The sequence below is a fragment of the Tupaia chinensis genome, unplaced genomic scaffold (genome assembly GCF_000334495.1).
Source record: "Tupaia chinensis unplaced genomic scaffold, TupChi_1.0 Scaffold000420_1, whole genome shotgun sequence".
Taxonomy (NCBI): domain Eukaryota; kingdom Metazoa; phylum Chordata; class Mammalia; order Scandentia; family Tupaiidae; genus Tupaia; species Tupaia belangeri.
The window spans coordinates 94,618-118,198 of NW_006159925.1; the positions used below are offsets into that span (position 1 = coordinate 94,618).

The following is a 23,581-nucleotide window of genomic DNA, read 5'->3' on the forward strand; positions in this document are numbered from 1 at the left end:
CACTAGGGGAAATGTAAATAAAAACCACAGCTACTCTTTCACACACGCTTAGATGGCTCTAATCAAAAGCACAGAAAATAACAAGTGTTGATGAGAACGTGGGCTGATTGAAGCCATCTTTCATGACTGGAGAAAATATAAACTAGAGCAGCCACTGTGGGAAACGATTTGACAGCTCCTCAGGATGTTAAATAGAGAGTCATTTTATGACTCACTCAGCAGTTTCTCTCTTTGGTACAGAGCCAAAAGAATTGAAAACATATGACCATGCTAGAAAATATACATGAATATTCACAGAAGTCTCATTTATAATCATTCAAAAGTGAAATGATTCAAATGTCCATCAAATGATGAATGAACAAACAAAACACGATGTACCCGAGGCTACCTCACAGATGGACCTGACCACATTATGGAAAGCGAAAGAAGCCAGTCACAAAGACATCTGACTGCGTTTCTGTAAAATTCCCACAAGAGCCAACTCTAAATAGGAAATGGTAAATTAGACAAGTCCATATAGAGTTAAGTAGCTAGGGGTGGGTGTAGGATTATGGGGAGTGACCACTAATTGTTACTTAGCTTTCAGGGGTGGGTAATGAAAGTGTCCTCAGGTTAAATGGTGAGGATGGTTGCCCACATCCTGAATATACTAACAATTAATTATGAACAAAAATGCCAGTGAGTTATTTGAAAAGGGAATTTAAAAAATGTATTGACCTTCAGTTTTTATTTTTAGTGAAAGAAATCTATAATTATGGATTTCTTCTCTCGATAATTTAAGTATCAAGTTAGAATTCAAGTACTTTGTAATGGCTACATGTATATTTTTTTGTGATATTGTCCTATGTTTTCCTGTAGCTTTTCATTTCAATGTACTTTTACTCTGACTTCAAAGAAAGAAATACAATTTTTTATTGCAACGAGTGGTCAGTGATTCATAAAGTACTGAATCCAAAAACTGCGTCTTCAACTTGGTTCCAACAGTATCTTAAAAGACTGTCACTGTTCATGCTAAATGTTAGAAACTTTGACAGTAATTTTCAGGAGTTTGTACAGAATAAAATTTATATTTTCTATTAGTCAGATAAAATTGGATTACTTTATTTGAAAACGGCATATTGAAGAATTTCACTTTTTTCCTGTTGAATTCTCATGCTCACGATATTACTGTCTGGCTTCAATATTTTCTGTCCACCGTAATACAGTTATTAGTTGTCTACCACATGGAGCAAGTTAGAGTAATTTATTGATTCTGATAATAAAAGAAAGAAAACAAAACCCCCAAAAGTGTTCATATGTATGTTCTCCACTGTAGTATTACTTTGGAAAATAACTACACTTTGTTCATAAGAGACTTAAGGGAAATGTCATTTTCAAATGACCTCTACTAATATGAATAACGCCATGCTCTGCACAGTACCACGCCAGCATCCAGGAAACGAACCGGAGTTCCCAGCCAAAACAACATCCTCAGCCGCCCTCGTTGCCCTGAGCATCTTACCTTTGTCTCGGCAGGCTGATGAGGGGCTGTTTATGACACCTCTTGCTAAGGCTAAAGAGCTTGTGCACGATTTTCTGCGCCTTGAGGAAAAGCTGCTTCATGCTGTTTTCCAGTTGTTCATAGCGGCGCTGAAAATTAGAATCCATTGTCCACAAATGCATGATGGTGGATGTGTTGAGGAAGTAATTCATGGGGAGCCTTTTCATGAAGAATTTGAATTCATCTGAAAAAAAAAAAGGTTAAAATGCAGCAGAGTAATTACAAAACCATTACTTGTCTTCCCCCAAACACATTTAATATGTTAACCTTAAAACAAATAAATACAACCTGTTATTTGTGAGTAGCAAATTCATAGAAGATGGGAGTTCAGGATCTTTGAGTGCTTCCATTAAAGGAGCACTTTTATGGAAGAAGATAATTAAAATAACATGCACTAAAACAAAGTTTGGACAGAAAGTTTAAGTTGAATGTAATTTTCTTCTGTTCTCCTTTTCATGGTATTAGAAAGAACTCTCTCCAGAACATAGTGGTCATTAATCTGGTTTTCATTTGGCATTAACAGTAGATAATACTCTCCAAGTGTTTATACTAAAGAAATATTTCCAGAAATTTTCATTAATTTAGTATAGAAAATATATAAAATTATTACTAAATTACTTCATTAATGTTTAAAGAAAAAGAGAACGTTTTTAAAACAGAAAATTATAATATTTAACCACTCTATTTTTCATAACTGGCCATATTTCAATTTATCATGACATAATAGTTTATAGCATCAATGTAGATGAAAAAGAAAAATGAAGAAGATTCAAAATTCTAATATTGGCTTTTGTTTTTATGTCAATAAGTATCAGGTCAGAAACTGCCTTCTCTTCAAAGAGCTGATGTGCCAACCAGTAAATAATGATCTAAAAGACCTATTCATTATCTAAACACAAAACAGTTGAGGTCATACTTGAATGGTGAAAACCAACAAATTGCCCATCAACAGATTTATATGCTGATGATGACATGTATGATAATATCTTTAACTGGATTAATATGCAGTGTATTCATACTGGGGAAATTCATTTACAAGCTGTAATATACAGTGTTTGAATGTATAAGATCAAATAAAATAAGGGACCAGCAGATGGCGTAATGTTTATGTCACTGGACTCCCATGTAGTTGACTACAGTTTGAGTCCTAGACACAATGGCTTAAAACTTGCTGGGCATGTGTGTGTGCATCCCCAACATTCGAAGAGGAGTCTGGAAGAGAGGGGATTGTAGCATGGCCATCCCCCTGGGGGGGGAGGTGATTTCTCACTTTCTGTCTCTCTCTGCAAGCACATGCACACTATAGCAAAAATATCTCTAAAAAGTAAATTGATTAAATTTTAAAAAAAAGATAAATGGATATGCCAAATATGGTCTACACATACAATAAAATGTTATTTGACTATTAAAATGAATAAAGTCCTAACACATATTATAACACAAATGAATCTTGAAAATATAATGTTCAATTGAATAAGCCAGATGCCTAAGGGCAAATCTTGTACGAGTTCACTTATGTGGAATATCGAGAAGAGTTAGACTCATATAGACAGTAGATTAGGATCTGCCAGGTCCTGGGTGAAGAGTTCATGGAGAGTCATTATATAATGGTTGTGGGGACTCTGTTCTGGGGGATGAAAACATTTTGGAAAGAAGATAGCAGTGTAGCTGTCAACACAATGAGTACTACTGAACGGCAGACTTAACCATGATTATTTCGAATTTCGTTACACATATTTTATTATGATTAAAAAGAAATAGTAGGGTCATTATCCCTCTCTCATTTTCTTCTCAAGTAACTTCTAAAACAGGAACTCCAAATATACATATATAGTTTTTTGTTTGTAGCACCTGTTACTTTTTAAAGGATTACTTTTGTGAAGAATCTCATGTTGTAGTCATTTTTATGTAGTACACTCACACATCACAAGATTAGAAAGACATTTTCTATACTGGAAGAAGTATTACAAAAAGACTTCCAAAAAGTTTATGAAGAAATCAAAGTATGAGTTTACGCTGATGCACACAACTTAAATCTATGCATTTCTTCACAACACAACTTTTTCATGAACTTTTTGAACACCCCCCATATTTGCCAAATCACAACTCACATCTCAGTCATTAGTCTATCCCTAAAAAGTATAAGACATGCATTAAACTTCAGTCTCTCAATTTCCTCCTGAATGAGATAGCATGTACCAGATGATGACAATCTCATTTAACTCTAAAATTCTCTCATGTAAGAACATTGTTTTCAAAAGCCTATTTAGTTAGGTTTAATTATTCAGCTTAAGACTAGCTGTTTTCAAATATCCAGAAACAGCGATTATGTCATTATTCAACTAAATTTGGACAAGGGGCTTCAGTACTAGTCATTGCATGTAAGACATGTCTCTGTAACGTGTATTAAAATGACCAAGTTATTATTAACATTTTTTTAAAATATGCCATTGATACCTGATAAAATAGACCACATTAATATGACGATCAATGCAATTTACATGCATTTTATGTGTTAGGGCTAATTCAACATTCAGATCCAAACTACTGAGTTGTCAGTTTAACTGCATCATGACTTTTCTGATGACTTAAGAATAGTTCATCAATGCTGAAAATGCAACTTTTTAAGAATTCACAGCAAATTATAACTATTGGGATTATTTCTTCTAGACTACAATTAGAGCATATTTTGGATATTAAGGGTATAGACTTTGAAGGAGAAAAAAATAAAATGAACTTTTACAACAACAACAAAAAAGAGAAAGGAATAAAATTTAGAAAGCATAGCCATTTGATATGCTTCAAAAGATGTTTTAAGTAAGCAGGGTGTAGATAATAGATGCATTTTAAAATTCCATTTTGACAGTACTCTACATTCTGTTTGGTCTTGTATGTCTCTTTTGAGAAATTCCCTCCTTTGAATAAATAGTTGATGCATGGAAATTGGAAAGTATCCCTTGGATTACTCACAGAGCAGATGCCACTACTTTGAAATATAATCATTCATTTCATTGCCATCTTTCACTTGAACACTTCGGATAAGCCTGCATTGTGCTGTGGGTTTGCATATTTTAATTATGTTCATTATTGCAATAATACTGAGAAAGATTCTAACCCAGGGAATTCTATACAAGTTAAAGGATAGTGCAAAATACAATCTACTTATTTTACTAGGTGTATTTAATAGTGTATATCAGCTAAAAATTGTCAGTATGTGATTTCTAAGAAACAGGATTTTAACATGACACCTGAATAATTACTTCATTATTAAATCATTAGGAGTCACCACTGACAGTCACCCAAAACATTTATTGAACACCTGTTGCACAGAACATACAGATGTTTCAGTCTCTGACAGCAAATATGGATGAACCCTTCATCTTTTTAAAAAATGACTGACTAATGACATGCAATATTTTTGAATGCAAAAATAACATCTTCCATTCCTGAAATTCTTTCTACTTAGCAGTCAATAGGGGCCCCAGAAATATTACTGTGGGCTTCTTTCCTCTCATTTTGGCAATAAGTTAAATTGCTATTTATGAAAAACAGAAACAGAATTTTTATGATATTAAAAATATTACATAAATTGATCATTTACATAACTACAAGGAGAAAATGCAATAATTAGGGATGCCAGAGAGCATTTTATCTTACAGGACTTAAATAGTTCTTCCATGAGAAAGAGAGCGAGGCACCTTCCACACAGTCATCACACCGTGACCCACCTTCTCCCGGTCAGCTCATGCAGATCATGAACATGATGCCGGGCATGCACAGGGAGGCCGCCGGACTCAAACTTAGGACTGTCCTATTAGGGTCTAGTTGTCTTACAGCCGTATCATTTTATAAATAAAACCACACAACTGTTGGTTTACAAATAAAACCATATTTGCTTTAAAAGTAGCAAGTAAACAATGACTGACCATACTTACTGAGGTGCATAAAAAAATAATAAAAGAAAACATAACAATGCCATGTAAAAATCACCCAGAAAAAAAATGAAATTGAAAATCTAAGTTATTAGAAATAAACATGAATATATTATTTAACTATATTCTAGAAATACCTGTTTGTTATGTATGTACCAATTAAATATTTCTGCACAGCATAGTTTTGAAAACTACAGAGAAACAAAATAACAAAAACAACACCAATAATAATGGTAATAAATATCCTTTATGCTGCAAAGAATTTATAGTCCGCCAAGATTCTTAACTAATTCACGTGAAGCAAGCAATAATACAAAAGGGAATGCATTATCATAATGAATTATGTGGAAGCAAAGAGAATTAGGCTAGGTGACAACTTTCCAATAAATTATAGATGACTAGCCAAGCACCATGTTCATTCTCCAGACTAGCACCACTTCTCTATTAAAAATGAAATGATTTTTTTCTTAATTTCTGCATAAGGCTTGCTGCTTTCTCCCTCCCTTCCATTCATAGAAACTCTATTTAACATTTGATATTAGCTCATTTTGAAACTAGTGATCTCTGTCTCTCTTTATCTCTCTGTGAACATGAGCTCTAACTTTGGGAAGGTATTCTTTTAAGTACTTTAAATATTAACTCAATTAATTCCCACAATAATCCTTCATGCAAATTTTATTGGGGCAATTTCGTGAGCAGAATGTAGACAATCCTTGGTTTCATAACTGTGTTATCAGCAGAAAGTTTTATTAACACCACTATATTTACATAATGACCTTATATAATTTATGTCTTATGCTCTTTATTCCCATGTTTCTTAGTTGAATTAAGTGGATGAGAAGTAGAAATAAGAAACTTTAAGGGGTACGAGAGAGCCAGCTATAAATGTGTATACAGAGATTCCCAATTAAGATGATTTGACCTAGAATTGTGCAAAAGTGCTAACCATTCAGTAGAAATCATACCTTGAGTACCCACACGACTCTTGTTTTACACTTTCAGTACATTACTCAGTTACTTACATGAGATAATCAACATTTTTACTATAAAATAGGTTTTGCAATAGATGATTTTGCCCACCTGTAGGCTAACATAAATGTTCTGAGAACATTTAAGGAAGGCTAGGCTAAGCTGTTTGGTAAGTTGGGTATATTAAAGGCATTTTAAATTTGCAATATTTTCAATTTATGATGGACTTAACCCAAATTGAGAAGCAGTTATATCCCGAGTGACATTTCTGTCATTTATTAATGCATATAAACAACACTGATCAATATAGTTGGATTGTTTAAATATTTTCAGGTATTCAGAATGTCTACTGAAAACTGCTTTAGAATATATTTGCAAAGATGTTCTAAAGCATTTTGAATTTTGTAGAGCTTTGAATACATATAACTTACTTCCTGAGAAGTGTAGAAAATAATCAGGTTTTTTTTTTGTTATTATTTGGAAATCATTTTTAGAGCTATAAGTCTGTAAAAATGAACCAACACCAAAGTTGCTTCCATTAGAAATTAGTACTATGGTTAGAAGGATTTAAGAAAATAACTGGTGTGCTTATAATTTTTGTTAATTCATATTAATGTGTTAATTTAATTAAAATATTATCAATAAATATAAAACATAACCAAAAAGGACTATTGAGTTTATCAACACACCATATACATAGCTTAGGTTTCCAATATTTAGATAAAAACGACATTATTTAATAACTTGTTAACATGCAGCCAAAAGCCTACTGGTTTATGTTTTACATATTTTTCTAAAAAAAAATCAATTAATATACTGGCACTCTTTCAGTAGAAATGACAATGCATATTGCATAAGTTTAATTATTATGAAAGTATATCAATGATCTTACTATAGTAATACAATATAATATACAATGTCATACAGAATACGTAGAGAATAAGGAAACACAATGAAAGTAGAAATAGGAAAAAGTATTTCAGATATACGTGAAGAATCCACTCAAACTTTTTTTTTTTTTTTTTTACCTAAGAGCAGAGGCTACTTGCTCTTGTTAGAGAGATGAGAAGGTGGAAGGAAGGAGAAAGCATCCCACGACAGGGCATGGTCATCCCAAAATAACTTTTCTTTCTTTATTTCTCCAGCTTTTGGGTACACACACATACATGTGTATATGTGCCCAGAGGGTATTTTAAGCCCTTGGTCTGGGATTCGAATGATGGTTAGCTATGGAGGATTTGCTTCCCTTACCCACCAGGCTACAGACCAGCCCCGTACATTTGTTTGTAAACAGAAAAGATAATTCTGATATATAACCAATTCAATTCTTACACAATCATCTTTCCTCCTTCTGTTTGTGAGCACATTTTCTGTAATGACTGCATAGTAATGAACGCTAGTAACACGGACTTTCTGTAAGCAATAAGCTAATAAAACAAGTACTGCTTCTAAATGCACGACTGTGGCCTTACCCATGCGTGTACACATGCAAGTAGGTTCTGTTTCTGTGGCTGGATTTTTACTTATTAATTTACTTGGTCTGTTGGCCTTTTCTTTAGTCTACAATAGGTCTAGACCTAGACTTTTACTAAGCACTGTCTTTAAGGCTGCCAGATAAATACTAACCACATCTCTACCTGAAGTGTAACGTTACTGCCCAAAGAAAACACCCTTTTTTGACCCACAGTTTCCTAGAAGACAGTATAATTCTTTTCTATTCTGATTTTCAGTGGCAAATGCTTTTCTAGCAACTACGTTAAAGTCTTGACACTACAGAAATAGTGGCCATAGGTAGATAGGAGACAGCATTACTGAATTGGGAAAGACTGAGAGAGACTAAGGGTAGAAAAAAGGGTGCATGGCAAGAAGAGTTGAAAGTCCAGGCGCTCAGTCTCCTGAACGGCAGGAAGTTACCAGGGGCTGAAATGATACCTGATCCTTGAGGAATGTGACCAATGCAGAAATCACGGCCCATGCTAGAATCCTGACTGGAATCAACTGATTTCTATTTTTACAAAAGTTTTTTTTTTTTTTTTTTTTTTTCCCTCCCAACACTTCTAAGGGACTGTTGGAATGATCTGCATCCGTTTAGAATGTTCCCAACTTCTGCAGAAGATCACCGATATGATTTTGAGTGGTCACACGTCAGTGGGAGTATTCAAGCCCTCCATAAGTTCTGGGTATAGAGTTTATACTGGAATTGACCAAATACTATAACACTGCATAAACAAATGGCAGGCCTGTGGAATACCTTGTGAAGTGCCCAGTTTTATGAAGCTACAGAGCAGTGGATGCACAAAGGCATCAATCAGAAATGGACCCCAATTCCTTAGTAGCCGCCCAGAAATCAGTGGTGCTTTCTCTGGATTTCTTTTTCTCTGGAAGACACATGATGTCTTTAAATTAAAATGTTTCAGTATGTTAGTTCAACTAGAGTAATGTGCCCCTTATTGGGCTATCCTGTATGACTCCATTTGAATACTTAGGAAATGTCCCAAACAGCGCCTTATCTCTAACTCGAGAAGCTGGAGAAGCCAGGACCTCATGCCCCCAGTGCAGTTCCATGGTGGTAACATCATTCGCCCAGCCTTGGGCTGGTAAGCTGCTGGTGCAAAGGATGAGACAAAGCCGAGAACAAATCCCTCAGGAAGGAAAGGGTACAGCAGTCATCGTACTGCTGAGGCCAATCCCAGGTCTGCTGAGTAAGCAGTGATGACCTCACTCAGTAACTGTTGTGCAAAATTTTTGACCGTTCCCTAATATGGGGCACAAGAGCTTATTTCTCTACCTTTCTTGATGATTTTATGTGCTATTCAATATCCTTTAATGAATTTCTTATTAGGTAGAGTCATCTAGTGCCTGCTGTTCTTATTTATTTATTTGTTTGTTTTTCTGCTATTGGGTTGTATACTTCACTGAAGAGAGACAGACAATGAGAGAGAAAGTGAGAAATCACCCCCTCAAGGAGGATGGCCACACCACGGTTCCTTCTCCATTCTCTTCCTGGGATTTTGGGCATGCACACACAAGTGTCCAGTGTGATTTTTCAAGTCTCCAGGTCTGGGACTTGAACCGCAGTTGGTCATGTGGGAGTACAGCACTGTAACCACTCTGCCATCGGCTGGCTCCATGCCTGTTTTTCTGATATGAAATAAAGAAGCTAGGTATGGATATCAAAAATAGTTTGGCAATAGGTTCTGAAGACAATTGAGAGACTATATGGTTGTTTTTCTGAACTAAGAGCCATATGGAAAAGATCCTGTATTTGTGCCTCAGAAACTCGCTGAGTACGTGTGTGTGCCTGGGATTTGGGCTAGCTGAGACTGGGAGTGAACTATGGTGTGGAGGCCGTGTTTGGGGTGTCTCTCTCTCTCTCTTTCTCATGGAAAAAATAATTAAAATTAAAAATAAATCTGAAGTGCTTGTTTTTCCTGTTTGATACAACTGCAAAAATTAGAAAGTCATTCCATACTCAAAAATGATGAGGATAGCATTTCTTTCCATGCTCAACCAACTCAGCATACTGGCTGTAGTTTAAACACAGATTAACTAAGTACAACTGTTCTTCCTGAGCAGCCACGGTGGTTCCGCAGTAACACAGCCCTCTGCAATGCTGAGCTCACATGGGAAGGTTACGGAGTCACGTTCTGAGATCTCCAGACACTTACCAGGAATGGGTACACACGCCCAAGACTGGACTAGCCGAAGGTGAGGATGGGCGATAGAGTAAGGACCCTGTTGCTTCCTCTCACTCTCTCTCTCTCTCTCTCTCTTTCTCTCTCTCTCTCGTTATCTCTCTCTCATTCTCTCTCTCACTCATGGAATGAATAAATAAAAATAAACTTAAAAAAATATGCTATTTTTAATGTGGCAGCTAGACTGTTGCGTGACTCCAGTATCAAGGACAAAGCTTCTTCTGGGATTGTTTTCTCTCTCATTGTAAACAAAGAATACTGAAGAGTTTTCTTTTAAGTGTCTGTCATGAGAGTTAGACAGCTTCACTGTATTTTTTTTTTTTTGAGAGAGAGATTTTTGTTATAGGGTGAGTGCACACACCAGAGAGACAGAGACAGGAAGTTAGAAATCATCCTCCAGGGGGGATGACCATGCTGCAATCCCTTTTCCTCTGTTCTGTTCTTGAGATTTTGGGCACACATCAGGTGTGAGTTCTAAGCCACCAAGTCCAGGACTCAAACTGCAGTTGACTACATGGGAGTCCAGTGATATAACAATTATGCCATCTACTGGTCCCAAGATCTTCATTGTATTTTAGAGTTAAATAACTTCTCAGCCTCTCTACTATGGAAATGTACTTCTCAGGGATGTGAATGAACTCATGGTGTTGCAGGGCATAATTTCTTAATGGCATAATACTGAAAAGACATGAAAAACCCACTAGCAAGTATTCTAGCTGCTGGCCACATCTTAGCTGTGCATGAGTCCTGCAAATCAATCTATCAATAATCTAGTCTGTGGTCAGCAGGTGACGTGGTGGTTACGGTCCTGGACTCCCACATGGCTGACTGTGGTTCTAGTCCTGAACTTGGTGACTTGCTTTTTCACTTTCTCTCTCTCTTTCTTTCTCTGGTGAGTATATATGCCCTATAGAAAGCTTGATGAGGGGGCCAGCAGGTGGCATGGTGGTTAACGCACTAGACATTCCCACGTGGCTGACCATGGTTCAAGTCCTGGACCTGGTAACTTGGTTTCTCATTTTCCTTCTCTCTGTGTGTCTGTCTTTCTCTGGTCAAATTAAGATAAATAAATGAATAAATAAAATTAAATAAATCATTCTTTAAAAAAATACTAGGTAATTGAATCTAATGGTACATTAAAAATACATTAAAAAAGAAAACTCAATAATAAATAAGATAGTTTTTTTAAAATAATCTATTCTGAAAATTGGTGATTCTGAGCACATTTGAATATCCCTTTCAAAATCAAGAACTTGTCACTGCTGTTTCAATTTCTCTTAATAAGAAAAATGTATAAATCTCGGAAGCTGCATCAGGTGAATTCTCTGGAGACATCATCGCTATCAACAACTTCAGTGATCTGTCTTGGAGTGACAGATGTCCCAGCTGCAGACTCTTGTGCTCTGTGATGTCCTCAGGAGATCTTGTCCCCTGCGTGATTTTAGAAATGCTCCCGGCCGTGCCTCTGAGCCAGCAGGTCTAATCCTCATGCTGATTCTATAAGCTAACCAATCCGATGCCTTTAAATAAACGCCTCTTCTGCTGTAGTCAGATTCTGTTCTTGCAGAAATGCTGCCGGATACTGCTAATTGAGGCCTCCAGGGTAATTATAGTTTGTAGTTCAACAAGAGTGTAGCAAATATTTGTTGAGTGTTTACTGTGTGCCAATCACTGTGCTGGTTAAGTGTTACAGCTACAATAACAATTATTATTCTAGCTCTAATAATAGTACTTTCCTCACAGGATTTCTGTGTCGATTAAATTAGGTAATCACTATGAAAATGTGATAAAATGCCTTTTACATGATTAGTGATAGATAAATGCTAGCTATTTTTTTTGTCTTATAATTTATTCAATGTTTCTGTGTGTGTTTTGCCAAGAACTTTACATGGATTATCTCATTTCATCCTTGCGACAATCCTAGGAGGTGGATACTCTTACGCATTTTGTTGATGAGAAAATGTGCCTCTGCACAGTTCAGCAAATTGTTCAGAGTGACATGTGATTAATGAGAGCCCAGAATAACCCACATGTGAGAAAAGCAGACCTCCTCCTCAACAAGCATGCATTCTTCGAGAGATGACAGGGACATAAAATGATTATTCCTCACATTTAAAGAGTGCTTTTGTTGAGTAGACTCTTCACAAACATCACATCCAACCTCATAACCATGCAGTAGGACAGCCTGGCTTTGTTAAGATGTGTGAAAAATTCATCTGAATTATAGGATCATTGCACAGAGCCATCCATAAGAGAAAAAAAAAATAAGGAAAACAGGAGGACCAAGGAGATATAAGAGAAAAGAATTTACATTTCTCTGTCAGAACAAGGTCTTATTTTTCTTTGTATTTTTCCTTTCTGAAAGCTCAAGACAGCATATTAAGTCTTTCCAGGAGTCCAAGATGGTACATTCTATATACTATGAATTAAGCATATATTTTTGAGTGGCTTAGCCATTGATAGGAAAACAATTAGAAGGAGATGGCCGAAGCTAAATATAAACATGCAGAATAATTCATCTGGAAAAGGAGAGCTTGAGCTTAGTCATATAAAACATGAAACCACAAATGGCCCATGGGGAAAATAAAAGCAGAAATAAGATTTCTTATATTTCTAAGCTTTAATACTTTGTCATATTAAAAAGGGAAATTTGGGTTGAAAGCAAGCTGCAAGGTTAAAGCATCTATTTTTTAAGTTATAGATTAAAAATGACAGTGTTTGGAGGATATAATTACAATGTGTGTAAATTTCTGATTAATCAACAGGTCAACAAAATATCCTACAAAAACTAGAACTACATATTTATAACTTGCATGAAAAATGTAAATATTAAGCTTTCTCCCATGTCCTTACCTCTCTCAATGCTTCCACAATAGTTCTTGCTATGATGTCAGTTGTATTGAAATGATAACAATGACTTAGAGTCATGGTAAATTTCCCCAGGTGTGATGTCTCCTACCCAATGCCTAGAGAAAAGCATTGGAAAACACGAGTAATATTTGCCTACAAAATCAAACTCCTTCAGGGTCTAACCATGGTGGCACCATACTGCTGCTAAGTTGTCCTCCACAGGTGGGGACCACGTGGGCGCCTCAGGTTCAATTACTGGTCGAACCTAAAGGTCAAGAATGGTGCCATGAAATCCCAGAAAGTCAAACAGACCAAGGCTAGAGGATTTGGGAACTCAAGCTGATCTGGGCAACAGAGTAATAGCCTGTCTGAAAAAGACCAAGGTACGATGACTCAAGCCTGCAGTCCCAACTGGAAGATTGAGGCTGGAGGATTGAGACACAGAAAAACCTGGCCAAAGAAACAAAACAAAACAACACAAAATGAAATTCACTTGAAGCTTTGTGCTTCCTAGCAGTCATGGACTGCAGCACTAGCATGATGATGGAGAAAAGTAAGAGATTTTACGTGATTTTACGTAACACCTTTTGGGCACAAGTGATGCTCGAAGGACTGAATATTTTTTTCTCTTTAAATGGGAAACACATCCTGGCACCTCCTTCCCTTATGGGCCAGTTGTCAATTGGGTAGCAGTTTTCATTTGTTTACAACAGTCAATGAAAATGGAGGCCAATAGTTTAGAGATTTTTCCTATGAACACAGCTCTACAGCAAATTAAATTCATACTTAAACTATAAACTTTTACTTGCAGTTTGTTATGTTTTTAATGCTAGAAGGTGCATGCATGCATGAGAGGGACAGAGAAAACATCTCCGAAAGGGTCTGATGACATTACAATCCTCTGTCCTCCAAATATTCATCCCATCAAGTTCCTGAACATGAAGGTGCCCAGTGAGTTTTTCAAGCTGCCCAGGCTGGGACTCCAACCCTGGTTGACCATGTGGCATCTGGCTTCCTCAGAACAGTACTCAACTATCACTATAAGATTAGCTTTGTAATTTGTAATTTGTCTCTTATGCTATGTGGCCATTTCAAGTGCCATATACATATGTATATAAAATAGATGATAATTATAATAATATTACATTATCGAGAAAGTCATGACATATTTTTCTATGGAAAAATGTGCATGAATTCCTTGATTACTCAATAATAATTTACGTATTATTTAATTAGCAGAAAATATTTCCAAACAAGACAAATTTTAAAAACCATGAAATAAAATCACCAATTATTTTTGATATTCACATTGATAGATTTATCATCAATTAAAACAAGCATCAAGGATATCATCTTAAGCTATTCCAATGTAGCTTATTCCAAGTAAAATTTCAAGTACAAGTCAGGACTTCCAATCCTGGTCCATGGTCATTTGGGAACACCCTAAGAAATTGCTTTAGAACTTTGGAATATGAAACTTCAACCGAGAGTAGACACACCTTTGAAACAGCGAGACCTCTGAGAGCAGAAAGCGGTCTAAATCCTGCACAAAAACCACAGGGAAACTGTAGCTAGCCGGAGAGGCCTCTCTTCCAGCACACTGAGCATCTCCACACACAATTAGGAGGACCGCAAAGCTAGACACGCAATTCGCTCCATGACATTCAGCTGAAACTTTCCTTTATTTATTTTTTTCTTGCTGTTTCACAGCAGTCTCACTTATAATGAAAGTATGAACCAGAAGAAAAATAACAGTATGATAAAATTTCAACAAGACAGAGTGAGTGCCTGTGGTGACAAAGAAATGGCTAGGCCATATACGTGCGCTAATTCCTTCCTCAGATGCTGACAGACGGGCTCTTCTGTACAATGAAAAGATGGGAGGCTCTCTCTGTGTGTTATGCTATGATTACGGGAGATTCCTTGTATTATTTAGTGGTTCAAGGCTTTTTTCTCTGGGTTGCATTAACCACATGTTCTATGTATTGTTTCTCTAATGAATTTTTCATACTATTACTTCGGTGTGTCAGAACTTGACTTTTTGGAATAAGAACAGTATGTTCATGTCCAGTGTATTCCGATCTCAGACTGTGGCACTTACTCTCCGCACACCGTTGGCAGCGGTATTAACTTTTATTATGGACTTGGCACCACTGCTGCCAGTCTATAGCTGACATCTTTTTGCCCAAATCCTCTCTCTGGGACAATTTCCGGCTAGAGTTTGTCAATGAGAAAAACACACGTGGGATGAGGAAGATGGAAATGCAGTGCAAGCCGCCATCCTCGGAAGTTTATGATGACAGTGTGTGATAGTTAGACACGATCGTTCTGGAGAGGCAGTGGCATGGTGACTTCCACATACACAGCAGCTTCCATATTAATGGCATCATGCCCAGAAGCAGCGTCATCCAGATTGCTGTCCCCAGGCCACTGCACAGGGGCCACAGGCATGCAATCTCTGGACCTGTCCATCGTCTCTGGCTTCCCCGTCCATGCCAAAATGCTGAAATAAATGGATTATGGCAATGTCTCTAGTTCCCTTCCAGCACCTTCTACCCCTGCATTTTCTCAGTTCCTCTCTCATGTAGACATACTTCCCATGTCAAACCCTTTGCCCCCGTAATTCTCTTAGTGGCTTTATTTTCCTACCTAAACTCAGATGACAAAATCAGGTAAGGCAGCTGTGTCTGGTTCCCCAGCACTTCTATTCTTATTATTCTCACCAGAGGACTGAGTTGGCTACACATGGGAACCGGAGCAGACAGAACCCTAATGCAGCTCTTGCAAAAAGGGGATATTTTCTGCAATGTGACAAAAACAGCCACCTGTGTGGGAAAGGTGGACCTCTGTAAAGTTTTGCTTTTCAGATATAGGTCTTGTGCTTCTTCCTTCCAAGCTTTTCTTGATCCTCCTGAGTGAAATGCAAACGCAAAGCTGGAGCACATTGTGACCGTGAGGAAAAAGTCAAGAGAAAGGATGAGGCCTTCGCTTTCAGCTCCTCAAGCCTAGAAGCAGCACTCACACTACGAACTCACAGCAATTACTGGAAGACTGGTGTCACCAAGGATGGGAAGGAAGAGCTGAGAACTGAGCCAGTCCCATGGCCTAGTGGTTAAGGGAGCCTGATCCCACATGGCCGACCACAGTTTAAATCCAGGATGGAGAAATGGAAGAGAAAAGATCATAGCATGACCACATCCCATTGTGGGGGTGGGGCTTATTCACCCTCTCCCTCTCTCTGTTTCTCTCTGATGAGTACACACATTTCTGGCTATGTTAAAAACAAAGAGCAGATAATGCAAACCTTTAAAGTGACAATCCCCTATCTCAAGAGCCCTAGACGTTCTTAGAAGTGATAGAGAATCCCAAAGTGCTTTTGCCTGCCTATTTTATAGGTATTTACCATATCAAATTAAAAGTTTATTAATTAATGAAAGCTAACAATAATAATTTACAAGTAAATTTTATATTTTATGAAAATAAGTATGTCTAAGCCACTGGGCCTGGGACTTGAACAGTGGTCAGCTACATGGGAGTTCAGCGACATAGCCATTATGCTAACTTCTGGTCCCAACATTTCAATATTATTACAACAAGGTACTTTATCTCGTGGACTAGCTAAAAGTATGTGAGGGACAACTTGGGTTTCCCTGGATATAGTTTGAGAACCGCTGCTCCAAAGGATAACTTAATGATCACATCTTATATTTGTAGGCACTTTGTAATTGGTTTCTTATCTCAGTTCATAGCCTCCTCAGTCCTAGATATAAATAAGTGCATCTCAGCTTTACTGAGTCTCTTTTATAGTCAAGGGAACTTAACTTCAGAGCAGTATTTTCTTTTCTCCCACCTCAATGTTGATCCTTGCCCAGTATTTACACATTTTTCTAATTTCACTCTGCCTATTTTATTCTTCTAAGATAGATGCACACACACACATATATATACACAAATGCACACACATATACATATACACAAATGCACACACATTTAGATTGTGCATACCTAAACATATATTACATATATATTTGATATATATCTTAGCCCATACATACACATTTTTCTTTAGGTTTATTTATTTTTTTCCATGATAAAGAGACAGAGAAATAGAGTCAGAGATAAAGTACCCCTAACAAGGTTTTGACGCTTTGATCCATCCCCAGGGGAGATGGCCATGCCGCAATCCCTTCTCCTCCATTCTCCTCTCGGAATCTTGGGCACGCACACACACACACCCAGCGTAAGTTTAAGCCACCGGGTACAGGACTCGAACTGTGGTTGACTACGTGGGAGTCCAGCGACATAGCTATTATGCTAACTACTGGTCCCCAGAGTTAGTGTCTTGGGATTTCATGGGGCAAGGAGAGAACTCTGTGACACTTGTTTGATTTTTTAATTTTTCTTGAAACATGCTGCCAACTTGCAAAACAAGAGCATCGTATTTATTCTGTCTACCGCAGAGAGAAGTAGCTGTGACCACGGCTTTGAACATCACCATTACTATTCTTAGTGGAGAGCCCTGAGAGCCGGTTGTAAACGATACAAATGATGCCATATGGCCTGAGTGCCTGATGCTTTTGGAGAACCAGGCATTATGTACAAGAAAAGTGGTCTCATAATAAAATCATGGCAATATTACTTCTTTCTCGCAACAATATTTTCAATAGTAATCTAAGCAATAAAAGTAATAGCAGGTCTAACACCACTGGCAATATTAAATTGAAATGGCAAATTGCAAAGCGAGTGAAATTGTTATCAGAGGGATTGATCTACAATAGAACCAATATTTCAAGCTCCCAAATAAATGTTCAATAAAATGATGCTTACTATTGTGCAAGCATTATGATAGTGATTTACCAAAGACATATTGCTTAAAAAATCTTGCAGTCTTTCCCACAGTCTTACAATCTTTCTTCGTGTTTTGTGGCAAAACACAGGACTAAAATAAAAATGCATTTATTTTTATGTTCCAATGGATTTCAGTTGTTCACAATACATTACCCAACTCATCCTAAAAAGATTAGACTCTCAGTGTCAAGGCATTTTTTTCTATTATTATCATTGAAATCGAAGGGAACATTAGATCTTAGCCAGTTGTTGCTTCTCTGTGCAAACAGATGCAGTCGAGGAAATTATTCCAGAAAGGTTTGGAAGTGATTATATATTAAAAAATAGTTTTCTTCATCTTATTGCATATTAAGGAAACATAAAAAAGATCACTCTAATTTTTATTTCTTATAGGATAAGAAAAGCATGAAAAATAGGAATCTATGTATTTGCCATCTAATCCGTCTAGCTTTTTGTCTGCCATATTCATCGACCTACCTGCATATCTATATCATCCATCAGTGCCTGTTAAATGTCTTACAGTTTTCAGGAGATGCTAGAGTTTGATGCTATAACAAACCATCGCCAAATCTTCGCTGTTTAAAAGAACAGCTTCTTTCTTTCTCATGTCACATGCCTACTGGATCTAGGGCAGGCTTTGCGGGATCCCAGGACCACAAGGCTCAAACTTCTAACCGCGCTCCGTGGAACACCAGGTCTTCCTGGTGTTCACGGGAGAGGAAAGAGAGTGACGTGTGCTTTTGTTTTGCTCTGTTTTACCACCTCAGCCCATAAAGAACACCCTTTTCTTGCACTTAGTCTGCACGGTCAGAATTCAGCACATTGTACTGTCTAACTACAGGAGAACTAGGAAAGATCTTGGAGCAGATGAACTTGGTGGTATTACTGTGTCTACAGCCTGCTTTGCTGATCATTAAACATCTTCTCCTCATTTTTTCCCAGCCATAGAATATACCACACTCTTCCCTAGGGAGGATCATTCAAATGTTCAATTACTGTAGTAAGTGCAAAAGCCAGGACAGCAGAATGATGTGGGCAGGTCTATAAGTCGATTTTTGATATGGCTTCTACTAGTCTGCAAATCAATTAATTAAAAAAAAGGCATGATTTACCTTCCATATACAATTTCAGTGGAGGAGGGAGAGAGTGACCACAATAAACACTACTATTTTTAGCAGGCATGAATGGGGACCGTGAATCCAAAAGCCCTCTATGGCCGACACTGAGGGAGCTCCTTGCCCTGCGTAAGAAGGATGTTCCTGATTATGGCCTGGTTTTCCTTTCTGGAGAGCTCTTCCTTTTAACATGGCTCTCTGCTAGTGACCCCACCCACAGCACTTTTTCAGAAATAGTTCTCAAATCTGTTGCATTTCTTTTTTTTTTTTTTGGAGAGGTTTTTGCTAAAGGGCGCGTGCGCTCGCCAGACAGACAGAGAGAGACAGAGAGATAGAAAGCAGGAAATCACCCCCCAGGGGGGATGGCCACACCGCAATCCCTTCTCCTCCATTCTCCTCTCGGGATCTTGGGCACGCACGCACACGCGCCCGGCGTGAGTTTAAGCCACCGGGTCTGGGACTCGAACCGCGGTCGACTACGTGGGAGTCCAGCGACATAGCCATTACGCTAACTGCTGCTCCCTGTTGCATTTCTTTACTTTTTTGCCTTTCAGCCTCTCTTAGATTCAAAGGGGAATGACTACTTTAGAGCTATTAAAATTTGGGGGCCAGAAGATGGCATGATGGTTACAACACTTGACCACAGTTCAAGCCCCAAACCCAGCGACTTGAAAATCACACCAGCCATGTATGAGTGTATGATCAAGATCTCGAGAGGAGAATGTAGGGTCAGGATAAGGGATGACATTGTGACTATCCCTCCTAGAGGTGGGGTGTGATTTCTCACTTTCCCTCTCTCTGGCAAGCACACATACTTTTACAGCAAAAGAAAAAAAAATAGTAGTCAAGATTTTAAATAGAGAAAACCTTAATACTGCTCTGTTACGGAACATACGGAAAAGACCTGGGTTTTCTCCTGCATGGTTTGAATACAAGGGGCCAAGAAGCAGTTAGCTCTTTTAACTCCAGTAGTCAGAATTTTCTGGGCTTTCTCTCTTCCGTGTCCCAAAGAGAGTTCATCTATTTCTTCAGCACATGGCCCAACAGGGCCGCCAGCCATCAACACAACCAAGAAGGCTTTGCTTTTCAGCTGGTTTCCATAGATCTATAATTGCATGAGGCAAATGGCTGTCGATGGATGACAGTGTTAGCAAAAGATAATGTTTGGGACCAGCAGTTGGTGTAATGGCTATGTAGCTGGACTCCCATGTAGTTGACTGTGGTTCGAGTCTTGGACCTGGTGGTTTAAACTCACACCTGGCACAAGTGCGAGCATGCCCAAGATCCAGAGAGGAGAATGGAAGAGAAGGAACTGCAGCATGGTCACCCCTTCTTGCTTTCTGTTTCTCTGTCTCTCTCTTTCTGGGGCACACACATGCCCTATAGCAAAAATCTCTCTAAAAAAAAAAAAAAAAGATAATGTCATTGGAACACCAAAAAGCCACAAGTAGTGATGACAAACACAGAGACCACTTAATTTAGAGACAACATCAAACAATTTTTTTTGAAAATCAGTAAAAGTTACATTGCTCTTTAATGCATAATTTTGATGAAAATATATGAAATTATTGATCAAACTACCTCAAAATAAAAATATGTGTTTGTAATAAACCCTACAATCCTATAGTCACAATACTAGAACCCCAAAAGCTCTAAAACCTGAGCAAGAATTTGTAATTAATTTGACATCCTCGCCTGATTTTATTTAAGTTCTTCTGGAAACTAATCTCTCCTAAAGACAATCATCTTCACCAGGACGCAATCCCAGACCAGCTGCATGTGATGCAATATGCAGTATTTGTATTATATGTTTATTTCTTCTATCCACGAGTGAGACTGACGAAGAAAGGAAAATAGAAAGACAGCACCCTCCACCAGGGCCTTCCCACCACAAAGCACTATTGCCCTGTAGTTCCTAATTCACGCCGAACAGGGGGGTACCAGAGGCAACCGCTTGTACAGCCGACTATGCACGATACACTTATGTTTTCATAACTATGTTTTCACATCACGTTCTTAGGCAATGTTTATTTTATTTCTGAATATTAGTGTATGCTTTGTTACTATTGTTACTGCTGTGATCATCTATGTTTTAAAGAGATGTATCTCAGGACCTACAGATGGTGTAGTGGTGGAGGCGCTGGACTCTCATGTGGTTGACCACAGTTCGAGTCCTGGACCCATAGGCTTGAAACTCATGCTGGATGCATGTACATGTGTGTCTAAAGTCCCAGGAGGAAAACGAAGGAGAAGGGGGTGCGGCATGGCCATCTTCCCTGGAGGCGGTTTCTCACTTTCTCTCTATCTCCCCGGTGAGCACACACACCATATAGCAAAAATCTCCCTACAAATAAATAAATGAATAAAGATCTGCATCTGATATAATGATCTTTGGTATAAAGTAATTGTAGTACTGCATTTTTTAAGTGCAAATATTTTTCAGCCAAACATTGAGCATTTTATTATTTTGATGGCACTAAGAAAATAGTAGAGAAAAACCTCTAGGAACTTAGGTGAAAATATGGATGCCAGAGATCTGAATTCCATTTCTGAATCTTCTTTGCTCACTGATGAAAATTAATCACATCTCAGAATACACACACGTGGTTTGCCAGCATAGTGATGGGAATTAGATTTCATCTTTCTTATAGCCTCTACACTTTTCTTACATAAGCATTTATAAAAACACAGGAAGCCACTCTAGAGAAGAAAGAAGCCTTGTTAAAGAAAGGCCTTTTTAAAAACTTGGTTGAGTTAAATGATAGCTACTGTCTGAGTAGTAAAACAGTAAAAAGTTCAGAGAAATTAAACAACTATAAGGGAGGTCACATATTTAAATGCAGTAGGTCTTACTTTGTGTAAAATTACTTGGAATATTTCTGTGGCTGAAACAGGATGATCCACTCTGCAGGAATGATAGTGTCTAGTAACCTGAGCAGACATCCGCAGGGTTAGATCACGCCTACTTTTCTCCTTTATTTTATTACAATGTCAGCATAATATTTAAAATGTCTCAGCAAACTCTTCCCTTCATAACTTTAATAAGTAGATTTGCCAGGTGCAGTCTTAGCAGGAGGTCCATAATGTATTTAAGTTTGAAAATGAGGCAATTATATTTCAAAGTTCTGATTGGCTACATTTTAATTTCAGAACTATGAGATGAACTGATTTAGCTAGTGGCTTTCTGGAGAAATCTTGTACGTTTGCACCTGCTCGTTTTATTAAAACAGAAACACCTTGCCAGGGGTGAGGAAATGCTACTGGTCACAAAGGTCAGGACAGCTTGGTCCCTCTGCTCGACTACTGATTCCATTCCTTGACAGTCACATGGGAAGTTAACTACTAGTAGGCAATTAACACCCTTGCAAAATAATAAAGAAAACATAATTATATGGAGACCCTTCCGAGACTGTTTGTAATCTTAAATGTGATATTCCCCAAATCTCTTTGAATAGCTATTGCAACCCAGGCCTGGCTACCAGTTTTTGTCTGTACCTTTCTATCAAACCCATCCCTGTCCCTGATAAAAAGCAGCAGTTATTAATACTCTCTTTCATTATTCTAAATTATTAAAAGGATCCTGAATTTTCATCCTTCTAATTTAAAATTCCCCAAGGAATCTCTCAATGAAAACAAGTTAGAATTTGCTTTGCATGTAAAGTGAATCATCTTTCTGGTAAAAGATACCAGCTATGAGAAAGAATCAGGATTCTTGATTTAGCATTAGCTTGTGGTCTTGTTAAATTTATTTTTCCCTTCCCCATTAGAGAGTAGCAGCTCAATGAATAGTTTCTGGAGCAGGGCCATTGAGGCTTCAGTTTCTGCAATGTCACCCAGAAACCATGTGACCTTGGAGAAGGTTGCTTGTCATGCCTGTGACACTGCGTCCTGTTCTGTAGAGTGCAATAGTGTTGGGTTTGTACTTTTCGGGGTTATTAATTTTATCCCGAGTGAGCCCATGAGGTGTTCTGACTCAGAGAGGGATTTCTTATAAAATACCTCATAGAGAAAAATGTGTCAGCCCTCCTTTGTCCTAGTCCCTCTCCCTGGGGTGACATAAGACAGCTGATGCTGGTTTCTTTGTCTCCCTGAATAAGCAGCACCCCATCGGCCAAGAACCAGGAAAACAAATTTTCTGCTTTTCTGCTGGCGAAGAAGAAAGTGGTAGCTGTCGCTGCCCCCACCTCCCCAGAACACACAAACACACACCTGGAAGGGTCACCTGGAAAACCAGAGGGCCTGGATTCAAACTTCCATCCTTCAAACTCCTCAGAAAACAGATTGCCCCAGGTGCCTTCCGTGTACATTTTAGCTTCACAGACTAGAGCTATCGCCAAGTCTAGGATCTTCAGCTCCAGGAGTGGACATATCCATGGACACAGCCCCTCCAGGCTTCCTGGTCCTTTGGGGGTTGGGGAAGGTGCCTGGTACTGGCTGGACATACGTGGCCTTCTCGGGATGATAGACCTTTATTATCCTTTCAGGTCAGAACAGTTAGTCCCCGCATGAGGGAAACAAATGTGGTAGAGCTAACCCTTAACAGTTTGCGAAACTGTTTTGGGGACACTAGGATGTTTCCAGGAAAGTTAAGAACTCCAGGGAGGCTACGTATTTTCACAGGTCATAGTAGTA

At 38.1% G+C, this 23,581-nt stretch overlaps 1 protein-coding gene across 1 annotated transcript in view; it reads right to left on the reverse strand.

Moving 5' to 3' along the window:
* Positions 1 to 410: 410 nt before the first annotated feature.
* Positions 411 to 23,581, reverse strand: part of BRINP3 (BMP/retinoic acid inducible neural specific 3) — a 428,987-nt gene continuing 405,816 nt past the window's right edge. Inside the window, exons 7-8 of the mRNA XM_014590228.2 lie at positions 1,502 to 1,724; positions 411 to 483 (exon numbers count right to left, since the gene is read on the reverse strand). Of these exons, the coding sequence (XP_014445714.1) occupies positions 411 to 483; positions 1,502 to 1,724 (296 nt within the window). The remainder of the gene's footprint in view (positions 484 to 1,501; positions 1,725 to 23,581) is intronic.